We start from the raw sequence: 13,063 nt of genomic DNA on the forward strand, positions 1-13,063 counted from the left end.
AGTGTGGAATGTTGAATACATTGTCAGATCCGATCAAGCTTTTGCTTAACATTTTTTTCTTTGTTATTTGGGAAGGGTCACTGTAGGGGAAGGGAGGATGAATGCAGTGGGTTGTATCCAGAAACAAGCAAGATGTAAAGATTAAAAGCATCCACAAAAATAAAAAAAAAAATCAAATACTTTCCTCCCTCCCCCCAAGCCCTCTAATTCCCTTTACTCCCAGTTCAGAACTCGCACACTGAAGCTGTGCCCAGAGAGGGGGCGAGTCCTTTCCTCGCTGGGAGGGAGCCAGGCCCAGGCCCAGATTCTGAGCTCCAGCTCCCTCTCTCACCCCCATCCCAAACCTCTGGAATCAATGAGGTTTTGCTTTCACGGTCAGTGTGGGCTGCTGATCTCAGCGGGCTGGGGGTGTCACTGATGCTCCCCAGTCAGGGTTGTGTCAGCAGTTCTTCCTCCTCCTTGGCATTTCTCTGCCCTTGTGCGCCCTTGGTGGACTTTGGGGTGGGGGTAGGATGGTGGGAGTAGCGGGGGGGGGGAGGGGAGAAGGAGGAAGTCTTTCCCTAGGTGGACCATGGACTCATTTGCTTGAGGGCCAAGAGCTGACCCCTGGAGGTCCTTCTCCTCACCATCTTTCAGTGTTGGGCTGGCTCGGACCTCAGCTGGGGTGAGGTGGTTTGATATTTGCTATGACACCATCCCCCCTTGCCTGAATGAGTCCCTCTAACAGAGCTGTAACGAGGCCTAGGCAACTGGGGCTTTGTCTCAGAGAGAGCAGGGTCCTCTCCAGCAGGAATCATAAGTACGAAAAGGACAGAGCCAGTATCCGAACCCAGAGCCCTCTGCCTCCAAATCTCTTTCTGCTCTTTTTATTTTTATTTTTTTGCGGGGCAATGAGGGTTAAATGACTTGCCCAGGGTCACACAGTTAATAAGTGTCAAGTATCTGGGTCCAGATTTGAACTCAGGTCCTCATGAATCCAGGAACAGTGCTTTATCCACTGTACCGCCTAGCTGCCCCCTTCTCTTTCCACTCTTAACACACTACTGTGATGCCTTCATTTTACAGATAGGGAAATCAAGGCCCAAGAAGGGGAAATCATTTGAACTCAGGTCCTCCTGAATCCAGGGCCAGTGCTTTATCCACTGCACCACCTAGCTGCCCCTTCTAACAGTGCTTTCAATGTCCTCCACAATTTGTTCCCTAAAGCTTCCTATACATAAGGGCAGCTAGGTGGCGCAGTGGATTGGAATCAGGAAGACTCATCTTCTTGAGTTCAAATCTGACCTCAAACACTTACTAGCTGTGTGACCCTGGGCAAGTCACTGTCTGCCTCAGTTTCCCCATCTGTAAAATGACCTGGAAAAGAAAATGGCAAACCACTCCAGAATCTTTGCCAAGAAAACCCCAAATGGGAGTCACAAAGAGTCAGGAAGGCCTGAACAACAAAAATTCCTTGTACGATATTCCCTCTCTCCTATTTTCCCTGGCTCTCCTTCACTTATCAGGCACATTCTTTGCTTGAGCAATCCAATTTGTTTCCCTCCTTACTCTTCTCCTCACCCACAACCACACGATCCAAAGTTTTACCTCTTCTGGGAAGTCTTTCCCAATAAATCCAGCTCACACTAATCTCCCTGTTCCCTGGGCTCCTACAATCTTTGATAGAAATAAAATCTTCAGAGCCTGGGTTTTCTCCTCATGTCTCTCTGTTGTGTGGGGCCATCTGCAGTTAGGCACACAGCAGTTGGGGGCAGGCATGACAGATCATCAAAAATAGATAACGGGGGCAGCTAGGTGGTGCAGTGGATAAAGCACTGGCCCTAGAGTCAGGAGGACCTGAGTTTGAATCCAGCCTCAGACACTTGACACTTACTAGCTGTGTGACCCTGGGCAAGTCACTTAACCCCCATTGCCCTGCAAAAAAAAAAAAAAAAGTAGATCACATATCTAGGCATCTAGTCTGACCCCCTCATTTTACAGGTGAGGAAACTGGGGCCCAGAAAAGTTAAGTCACTTACCCAATGTCACACAGCTAATAAGTGGCAGCCTCAAGTTTTGAACCCAGGTCTCTGACTCCAACACACTGTCTCCACTGATGTTAGAACTACATAAACAATCATCTTGCTCCTTTCTGGATCCTCCCTGGAATCCCTCCACAAGTCTTTTGCTTTGAGCCACAGGACTTTTCACCTTCTCTGGTCCCTGAACCTCTGGTCCCCAGCCTCCCCAACCTCCTGGGCCCTCTTAGCTTCCTGCACTCAGTGACCTACCAACCCAATCCTTAATGACATTCCCAGCAGTGTGAAGCAGGGCAAAGAGCGTCGTGTTTGCAGACAGAGAATCTGGGATCAAATCTTCCCGAGGCCCTTCATTTGTAACACAGGGGCTTTGGCTTGCATGACTCTCCATCCCCTCCCACCCTAAGTGTAAGAGCCCAGTGCTCTGCCAAGGTCACTGGAGGCCCGAGTCTTGTCCTGACTTCCTCTGACCCTTCTCTCTCCTGCCGCCCCCAACATTCCAGACCAAATCGATGTGCTTCTAGGGTCAAGAGAAAACCTAGAGTCACAAGATTAACCCCAAATTCGCAAGATAAGAACATGCAGGCAGGTCCTTCGAAGGAAGGATAGAAGACAAAACTCCAAGCCAGCCTCGGAGGCAAAGATCATCTCTGGGGCCCACACTTCCTGGGCTGCTTTAGCCCCATCCATCCTATTCTCTGGTCCCGTGGCCCCACTTCTTTCCTGAGGCTCTCCAGCCCAAGCTCATCCGTCTATTGTACCACCCCAGGCTCTCTCTTGGTCAGTCAGGAGGCCTCCAGGTGACTGGGTTTGTGCATTTCCTTACTGTTTGCTTATTTGGGGAAGGAAGATAATCCACCCCATCATCACTTTATGATAGATAGATAGATAGATAGATAGATAGATAGATAGATAGATAGATAGATAGATAGAAAGATAGATAGAAAGATAGATAGATAGAGATAGATAGATAAATAGAGAGATAGAGAGAGATATATATAGAGAGAGATAGATAGAGAGAGAGACAGAGAGATAGATAGATAGATAGAAAGATAGATAGATAGAAAGATAGAGAGAGATAGAGAGATAGAGAGATAGAGAGATAGAGAGAGATAGAGAGAGAGATAGATAGAGAGAGACAGAGAGATAGATAGATAGATAGATAGATAGATAGATAGATAGATAGATAGATAGATAGATAGATAGATAGATAGATGATAGATAGATAGATAATCATTGCTTAGCTCATGCATTTCTCTACTTTTCTTTCCACTTTCTTTCACACACAAAAAAACAAACAAGGGATACTGTTGGGACAGTTTACATTATCACCTCAAGACAGAATAAATAATTCCACTCAATTAAATTAGACCCAACAAGCATTTAATAAGTGCCTGTTGTATGCTAGGCACTGTGTGCTGTTATGTAGGCAACAGGAATACAAGGACCAAAAAACCCCCAAACAAACCAAAAAACAAAACCCTGCTCTCAGGGACTTTTGGGGAGGTGAGGAGACATGGGCATGGTGTATAGATCCTAGATCTAGACCCCAAAGCTACCTGAGAGACCCTAGTCCAAACCCTTTATATCTGTAGCTATAAAATCAATAATTTTATAGATTAGGAAACTGAGGCTCAGGAAGGTTTGACCCTAGATCACTGGGCCAATGTATCACAGAAGATAAATACAAAATAAACTACCAAGTATTTTGGGGATGGGGTGACATGGTGAAGCCCTTAAAACTGGGGGGAGGGGCACCTGAGTTCAAATCCAGCCTCAGACACTTAACACTTAATAGCTGTATGACCCTGGGCAAGTCACTTAACCTCAACTGCCTCACAAACAAAACAAAACAAAACTGGGGGGAAGCAGACACACTTTTTGGAGAAAAATCCTAAAGCCAACTAGAAGTTCCAAGCTGAGTCATCTGGCCCCCTCAGTGTTCTTTGCATGCTGCCCTCCCAGCTCGCTTGCTTTGTAACCTTGGACAAAATCCCTTCCCTTCTTTGGACCCCAGTTTCCTTGTCTGTAAAATGAGGGATTGGTCTTCCATCTCTGATGTTCTGTGAAATGTTCGGTGATTCCACTTCCCACATGCAACACCTTCCATCATCAGCCTGACTTTCTCTCCTGTTCTAACTCTCACCCACCCACCCCAGTCTGAGACTCACTTACCACACTCCCACCTAAACCAGTCAGACTGTGGTCATACCAGCCGCTCCCTCTGCACAGTCCAGTGGCGCTAAGGCAGAGGAAAGGCCAGGGGACGAGGGGAGGCATCCCACGAATCTGGGTAGAACCTGGGAGGGAGGTAAGAGATGGAACACAGTGTGCAGAGAATAACAGGTAAGCCAAGGAGAGTGAGTGACCTCTGAGGGTCACGGAGTGCCCCCTCCTTCCTTAACAAAGGGTCTCAGTAAAGATTTCTGTGATGTCTAAACAATAAAAGGAAGAAAGGAAAGATGATGATGACAGAATCCCGAGTTGGAAGGGATCTCAGAGCTCATCTAGTCTTTCCTAACCTAACCATGCGTCCCTACCTCCTCATCTCTCGCCAGCCTCTGATTGAAGACCGCCAGTGAGGCAGTCTGTTCCATTTCGGCTCAGTTTCCCCCTTTCCCCTGTCTTGGTCTCTGCTCTCTAGTCCCTGGGGGAGGGAGAGACGCAGGTAGGGAGATGATTGCAATAGATAAAATAAAAGTACTGGCCCTGGATTCAGGAGGACCCGAGTTCAAATCCAGCCTCAGACACTTGACACTTACTAGCTGTGTGACCCTGGGCAAATCACTTAACCCCCATTGCCCCACCAAAAAAAAAAAAAAAAAAGAATAGACAAGACTCAGAAACTGATAGAATATGAAGAATGATGGAGTGAGGGGAGTTGGGGATGACGTTGGGGTAGTGAACCTGGGTCACTGGAAGGATGGTGGTGCCTGCAACATCTCATTGTCTTAGTGCCTTCTTAAAGGACCTGTGTTCGTCACAGACACTCTTTTCCTTCCAGTCCAGCCCTGGTGCCCCCTGGTCTGGGAGAGACATGAGCCTTACCCTTAGGGAGTCCCTTGTCCAAGTAGAGAGACGTGACCTCAACCCCTAGTGTGAGGGGGGAGCCGGACCTCCAGCTATGCAACTGAGTGGGTGGGTGCTGAGGAGAGCCCCCCACCCCAGGACAAAGGGGTGTTCTGAGTGAGAAGTTATTGCTCAGGGACTTGGCAGTTATGTGTCTCCTGCCCGTCTGGTGTGGGAGGAAGGGGATGCCACGCCTAGGAGCCCAGATTCTACTTCCTCCTTGCTGAGGTTTCGCTGAGACCCTGAATTGGTGTCTCTAACTGTCGAGGGATTTCTGGGAGGCCGAATCTACATAGAGGCCCCCTGGCAGGGACCCAGAATAACCTCCTGGGTCCAAGACAAACACTGAGGGATTTGGGACCCAGCACAGAGCAGATGGAGTTGAGATCTCTGCAAACTGCTTCCCATTTGAAGGGCCCCAGGGGCGGGGAGGAAGCTGGGATGAATGAGATGACCTCCTCCAGTCTGAGGGCCCAACCCCCAGCCCCTTCCTAGGTTTGTAGACTCAGCAGATCAATGCTGGGCCTGCTGACTCGAAGAAAGCCCCCCCCCCTTGCTCCCAGCTCCCCGGGGAGGGCCTCCTGAAGGATCCACTCAGGCCGAGTTGGCTGCAGTTGCTCCTGGCCCTCCCTCTGCCTCAATCCCACCAGACTGTGCAGAGGGAGTGGCTAGGTACAGCCTCAGTCTAACTGGTTTAGGTGGGAGGGTGGCAAGTGAACCTCAGACTGTGTTGGGGTGGGGTGGGGCGGGGCAGGAGGCCGGTGAAAGCAGGAGAGAAGGCCAGGCTGATGAAGGGGGAGCGTCAGATTGGGGAGGGGGTTGGAAATCCCACAGAATCACAGAGTGTCAGAGGTGGAAGTCCCCTTGTCTCATTTTACAGACAAGGAAACTGAGACCCAGAGAAAGGAAAGGACTTGTCTAAGGTCACAAAGCAAGCGAGCCCGGGGAGGGCAGCACACAAAGAATTTCCCAGATTTCCCAGCTGCTACCTTGGGCAAGTCACTCCCATTTCCCTGGGTCTCAATCTCCTCCAGTAAAATAAAGTTAACAATGGCAAGGGCTCTTTTTTGTGTGTCAACAGTTCCTTACAATGATGCTGCCCACGTTTATAACAGAAGGAAATGCTCAATTTCAGTTAGAGGTGGGGGAGAATAGAGGTGTATCTTTCCCCCCTTGGGACTCTGAGGAAGCCGGTGCACTGGAGGTCTCTAAGAAGCCTCTTAGCGCTAAGCCCTTCTGACTCCTGTAGGGCTCTCCCCCCCCCCCACCCCTTCCCGCTTTGAGCCCTGGTGAGGCTGGGAGGGGAGCCCTACAGGAGTCAGAGAGGAGGCAAGGGCAGCTCCCCTTATCAACTGAGTTCAGTCTCAATCTCTGCTCCAAGCACCATCGCCTCAACCGAACTCCAACCTACCTCTCTGACCTGACTTTGCACTGCCCGAACACTCTCTGACTTCACTAGCCTTGTGCCTCCCTGCCCTCAGCTTGCACTCTCCAGCCTCTCTCTGTCCTTGCTCTGTGCTTCATCCTTCCCTCCCCACCCCCCAGCTCTGTCCCAGGAGTCTTTTACCTCTCTTCAAGGAAACCTCCTCTTCCAGGAAGCCTTCTTAGATGCCGCACCCATCCTGCCCCCAAGGTGAAAGTGATATCTTCCTCCTCAGATTTCTCCAAGTACTCATCAGCTCGGCCCTCTTCAGCCTCCCGACTTCCTTGGTCTACCCTCCCATCTAAATGAAAAGGACTAGAAGCCAGGATCCCTTCCCCGAACAGCCATCCCCACATTTCCTCCTTACCCCACCCCATGGCTAAGGAATGGGCCCCAAATGCCTCCAGCAATTTTAAAATGCTGTTTGAATGGAGGTGACCAGAGGCAGGGGGTGCTGGATTTCCGAATTCTGTAGGGTACAAGCTGCCGACGGAAACTCTGTCCCCTGCCAGCCTCAGGTGAGAGGTACGCTGCTCAGAATCCAGGTGAGAGGGGATCCACTTCTCTGAAAGTAAGCGGGATTCTGACAGGGAGGGTGGCTGTGTGACTTAGGAGCATGTCCCTTCCTGCACCTGGGCCTCGGTTTCTTTTTCTGAAAAATGATGTTCAGTCTTTTCCAACTTTTCATGATCCCATCTGGGGTTTTCTTGGCAGAGATACTGGAGTGGTTGCCATTTCCTTCTCCAGCTCATTTGACAGATGAGGAAACTGAGGCAGACAGGGTGAAGTGACCTGCCCAGGGTCACACAGATAGTAAGTGTTTTTGTTTTTGTTTTTAGGCCACATTTGAATTCAGGAAGATTGTCTTCCTGATTTCCGGCCCAGCACTCTATCCACTGTGTCACCTGGTTGCCCCCTAAAAAAAGAAAAGTATGCCCCCTCATCCCCCTTCTCCCACCGAAGACACTGGAAAGAATGGGGAAACACTTTGAAAATGTGAAGATGTTTCCCCAACCCTCAGGCACATCTTCCTTATTCTCTCTCTTGATTCCTGGGATTTCTTTCTCCCCCAGATTTTCCATTTCCCCCTCACACAATCTGGGGAGGTTAGAAACCTCAGGAACTGTTTAGTGGGGTTCTGGTAGGACTGGATGGGGGTGGGGATGAGCTAGTCTCTTTCCAGGAAAACCCATGAATCTCCACAGTATACAGGGTGGACATGTGCACAAAGACATCTCTGTCTGTCTGGGCTTTGGAGTTCTATCCCTTACCCATCCACAGCCTCAGTCCAGGGGCCTGGGGGACAGATGGAGACTTCAGGGGACGGGGAAGGGGCTTGAGGTAAGCTCCTCCCCCACCTCCCAGCCATTCCTGGAGACAGGGACACACATCCATTACACCACCACACATGGCAACGGAACCTCCTACACAACCTGTCACACGAGCACACATTAGATACCACCTTACCCCAGGATGCACAATGCTGGACCCAACCTTCCATACAACCCACCTACGGTACATTTATTAGATGACTATTGTATACAGAGCCCAGTGTTAGGTAGAGGAGAGATACCAAGTATAGATAAGACAGGGGCCCTGCACATGTGGAGTTCATCAACTAGGAGGGGGAAAAGCCACAGACATATAATTTACAATATTATGGGAAATGGACAATATGTGTCAAGGTCAGTCTTGGGTTACCTACTGATGAACAGTGTTTTTAAGATACACAGAAACAATCAGAAAAACATAGGGACACCAGGCCTTAGACACAACCACACTCAGACACACAACTACAACACAACTTTAAATGCACGCACACTCGGGCACACAACTATAACACTGTCTTAGACACAACAATGCTCAGGTACACAACTATGACACAACTTTAAATACAAACACACCCAGGCATATAAGTACAACACACTGTCTTAAGAAACAACTACACAAGGACACACAACTACAACACAACCACATTCAGAACACAAATATAACATGCAGCCTTAGAAACAATCACACACAGCTATAATACTGCCTTAGACACAACCACAAGCGGACACACAACTATAATACAATTTTAGACACAACCACATTCGGACACACAATTTCAACACCTCGGCCATCTTCGGACACACAGCTACAGCGCACAGCCTTTGACAACCACACAGGGACACACAACGCCTGCAGGCTGACCCAGCGGTAAAGCAGAGGCACCCACAACTTTACACGTGCTCGCGAACACCCGCACACCCCGCAGACACGGACACTGACACTCTCTCTCTCTCTCTCTCTCTCTCTCTCTCTCTCTCTCTCTCTCTCTCTCTCTCTCTCTCTCTCTCTCTCACACACACACACACACACACACACACACTCGCACGCATGCACACCCCTCCGTCCCTCTCCGTTCCTCTCCTCCCTCCTCTCCTGGTGCTCGGCTCCGGCTGAGACTCTGGCTAGGGCTCGCTCCGGATTTGGGCAGCCGCGGGAGGAGGAGGTGGAGGAGGCGGGGGCGGGGGAGGGGGAAGGGAGGGGAGGGGAAAGGAGGGGAGAGGGAGGAGGCGGAGGAGGAGGGGGAGGGGGCGGGGCGGCCGGGGGGAGGGGGGGGGGCCGGGGTGACATGTGAGCGGGAGCGCAGGCAGGTGGAAAGCCGAGCGCCATGGAGCGGGTAATAAGAGAGTTGGAGTCGGAAAGTGCCGCCCCAGTAGCGGGCGAAGCGGCCGGTCAGCGAGCGGGCTCCGGCGGCCCCCAGCCTGCCCGCCCCCGGCCCCGGCCCCGGCCCCGGCCCCAGCCTGGCCCTTAGCGCCCCCTCCTCGGCTCGGCTCCGCTCTCCCTCGGCGACCGCCCGCTGGGCGCCCAGGCGCCCTCCCTCCGGCCAGCCGCCCCCCCCTCGCTCCGCGCCTCTCTCTCCGCTGTCAGCCTGTCCCCGCCGGGCCGGCGCTCCCCGGACCGGAGAGGAGCGGGAGCCGGAGCCGGAGCCCAGGCAGAGCCGAGCCGGGGCGGCCCGGCGGGGCGGGGCGGGGCGGGGGCCGGGGCCATGCCCGGCTGAGCCCGGCTGAGCGCGCCTGCCGTCCGCCCGGGAGCCCGACCCGGGCTGGCCCCCGCCCATGGCCCGAGGCGAGGCCCCCCAGCTTCGCCTGAGCCTGGCCCCGCCGCCCGGCCCCGGGCCGGGGGATGCCCCCCAGCCCGAGCTGGTGGCGCTCACGGCGGTGCAGAGCGAGCAGGGCGAGGCGGGGGCGGGCTCCCCGCGCCGCCTGGGGCTCCTAGGCAGCCCCTTGCCTCCGCAGCCGGGGCCCGGCTCCGGCTCCGGCTCCGCCTCGGGCTGCGGCCAGCGCTCCACCGCTGCCCAAAAGCGCTATCGCCGGCTGCAGAATTGGGTCTACAACGTGCTCGAGAGACCCCGTGGCTGGGCCTTCACCTACCACGTCTTCATGTGAGTCACGCCCCCGGGCCCCCCGGGTCCCCCGGGCTCCCGGGCTCCCGGGTCCCCCCGGCACCCCGGCACCCCCAGGCCTCTCGACATCCACGACCCCTGCCTCTGTGTCCTCCCGGTCTCCGCACCCCCTCCCCGCTCCTAGCCTGTCCCGTCCCGTCTCCCCCTCCGCCCGGCTTCTGGACTCAGCCTAACCCCCGTCTCACTGTGGGGCACTATGCTTAGCCTGGACTGCTCCCCCTTTCCTACTTCACTTGCTGATCTTTCAGAGAACCCTGGCCCCCTACCTGTTCCTTTTCTGACTCAGTCCTATCTATCCCTTGGCCTCCTTTTGGGTACAGCCAAACTAACTAACTCCCTTACTGCCCTCTCTCCTAGCTCTGTCCAGACTCTGTGCCCCTTTACAGGTTCTCAGTCCAACCTCTGGCCCAGATCTTGTTCCCCTTCTCTGGCTGTTGGCCTCGATGTCCTTGTCCCCTTGTCCTCTCGCCACCCTCCTCCACCCCAAGTCGTCTGTCTCCTTAGGGAGTACACCTGTTTCCCAACCCCACTCCCATCCCTGCCCCTTCGTGCCCAGATCTTCTCCAAGCCTTCCTGTGTCCAACTGGACACGAGAGAGCCTCCAGTCCCAGATGCCCTGAACTCATGAGCTGTACACAGGATATCTGCCCCCTCCCCCCCAACACACAGCCCACCTTCATTTTAGGTCCCTTTGCTGCACCCTGTTTCTCACCTCAGCCCCAGCCCATCCCCAATTGAGTCTCTCTCTCTCTCTCTCTCTCTCTCTCTCTCTCTCTCTCTCTCTCTCTCTCTCTCTCTCTCTCTCTCACACACACACACACACACACACACACACACACACACACACACGCCTCTCCTTTAGAGCTTATAGATTCTATATAGTCTAACTTTTCTACAGCTGAGACTCTGCCCTATAGGCACTGAGACACAACTCCTGGTACATCTCTCTCCTCTTGCCTTCCCTACTCTCAGTGGAGATCCCCATCATGGCCCCATTGACCTCTACTATCTTCTTCTCTACTTCTCCCTGCTCTCCTCCCCTGCCCCAGAATCTCTCTTCTTGAGTGTCTGGGCTGGCCACCCAGTGCTGGATCACTGGGCTCCTGCCCCCCTCTTGCTGCGGCCCATGCCCTGTGTGGGACAGTTTACTGCGGGCTCTAGGGCCCGGCCCTCTCTGGTTCCCTGGCCCTCGCCAGGCCTGGCTCCCAGCAGAGGGAAAAAGAAAGAAGAGAGGCACTCATTTGGAAACACTGACGCTATGCCCTCCCCCTCCCTCGGCCCCCCTCTCTGGCTTCTACAACTTTCAAAAACAACAAACCGGCTTCTTCGAGGTAAAGAATGAATTTTGGCAGCTCACAACCTTGTGAGCACGGAGTCTGAGGGGATGGAACAGGCCCAGGAAGGAACCTGAGAGGCCCCGCGGGTATCAGTTGAAGGGTTCGGCCTGGCACTGGGGCGGCTGGAGGTGCCCGCTCGGCCTCCGGCTCCCTGGAAAATGTGCATCTATTAATACTCCCCCCTCCCCCGCAGCGAGCTGTCTAGCCTCAGCCCCCAGGGCTGAGAGAGCTCATACCCTTGGAGATGGGCCTTCCTTCCATTGTCCTGTCTAGGGCTGGCTGAACCCTGGTGGCAAAGATGGGAGAGGGGACCAGAGATGGAGGAGCCCTGTGGGGTCCTGCCGCCTGAGGAGGCAGGGAAGGAGGCAGAAGTCTTAGCAGGGAGGGAGAGGTGGGCAGTGGAAGGGCAAAGGCCCTTCCCAAGCTCCGGTCTGTTCTGTGGATCTGACCAAATCAGAAGACCTTAGGTGGCTCAGGGGAGCTTCTGTGAAGCCTTAAGTCAAGGTCAGGGGTCAGGACAGGGCATCTAGGGCTGGACAAAGGTAGGGCTGACTGAATCATTAGTTGGGTTGGGGGCCCAAGGGTTGTGTTTGTATAGAGAACCCCAGTTCTGAGCTGTTCCCCTAGCACAGAAACTTTTAGGAAAGGGCATGGAGAAGGCCTGGGTCCAGGGGCCACTACCTGGGGACCGGCTTAACAAGCTGCAATTCCCCCTATTCCTTCCCCCCCCACACCCTGACCCCAGCAACTGATGCTTACTCTCCTGGTCTTGGTTCTCAGAAGGAAGTCATTAATCAGAGACAAGGTGCCCACCAATCCTGGAACCAGCTGGTGGGGCTCTGCTGGATGGGCCTTAGGTACTGGAAGGAGCCCCAGATCTGAACTCAAGAAGAGCCAGGTTCAAACCCCACTTCTGCTACTTGCTGTCAGTGTGACCTTGGAGAAGCTACGTCTTTCACTTCTCTGGGCCTGTTTGTTCCTCTAGACAATCAAGGGGTGTGACCTGAAGGCTCCTTTGGGGTCTGTGGTTCTGGGGTGCCGGGTTCCTTTGCTGCTGAGCCATGACTTCCCTGGGAAGGGCAGGAGGGCCTCTGAGGTCTCTGTCTCTACTGCTGGTCACTCCAGGTGAAGGACCCTAACTCCTTCCTGACCCTAACTCCATTTCCGGAAAGGACTCCCCTTACCTTTTTCCGGGGCTAGATCATAAGATAACTTTGCTCCACATCCGCTCTTCCAGGAGATGCCAGGCATGTCTTGCTTGGAAAGATGAACAGGTGCCTGGCCTTAGGAAATCCCCCTTCCCCTCTGAGGACTGCAGGGCTTCTCTGGAATCTGGGCTAACCCTGCCCATCTCCCTGCCCTTCCTGCCATCTAGATAGAGGGAGGGGGCTTGAAGACATCCCTTGTGGTGTCTCACACCTTTCTGACAACTGACCCCTGTCCATCCCATCTGCAATCTTGTTCTAATCCTCTGGATTTCTCTGTCCTCTAATCTTAAATGTCCTGTGAAGGAACTGCCCAGAGGGTGAGAGCCTCCTGTCTTCAGGCTGATGGGCTCTTGACTTCCTGGATCTCAACTTCCCCCCCCCCCTCAATCCTAGTGGAGAGGGTAGAGCTGAGACATGTGGACTAGAGCAGTCAGGAAGGATGGAGTCAACCCCAGTTGGAGACAGGAACCCCATTCATAGCCGGGGCCTCCTCTCCTCTCAAGCAGTTCATCATCCCCGTCCCTCCTCAGAGCCAAACACTTCCCTCTCTCCATCCT

The 13,063-nt window shown here is 53.5% G+C and overlaps 1 protein-coding gene across 1 annotated transcript in view; it reads left to right on the forward strand.

Annotated features, from left to right (window-relative positions):
- The first annotated feature begins 9,614 nt into the window (after positions 1-9,614).
- The window catches only part of KCNQ4 (potassium voltage-gated channel subfamily Q member 4), a 72,061-nt gene continuing 68,612 nt past the window's right edge, over positions 9,615-13,063 (forward strand). Inside the window, exon 1 of the mRNA XM_043998388.1 lies at positions 9,615-9,940. Coding sequence (XP_043854323.1) covers positions 9,615-9,940 — 326 coding nt within the window. The remainder of the gene's footprint in view (positions 9,941-13,063) is intronic.

The sequence above is a fragment of the Dromiciops gliroides genome, chromosome 3 (genome assembly GCF_019393635.1).
Source record: "Dromiciops gliroides isolate mDroGli1 chromosome 3, mDroGli1.pri, whole genome shotgun sequence".
Classification (NCBI taxonomy): domain Eukaryota; kingdom Metazoa; phylum Chordata; class Mammalia; order Microbiotheria; family Microbiotheriidae; genus Dromiciops; species Dromiciops gliroides.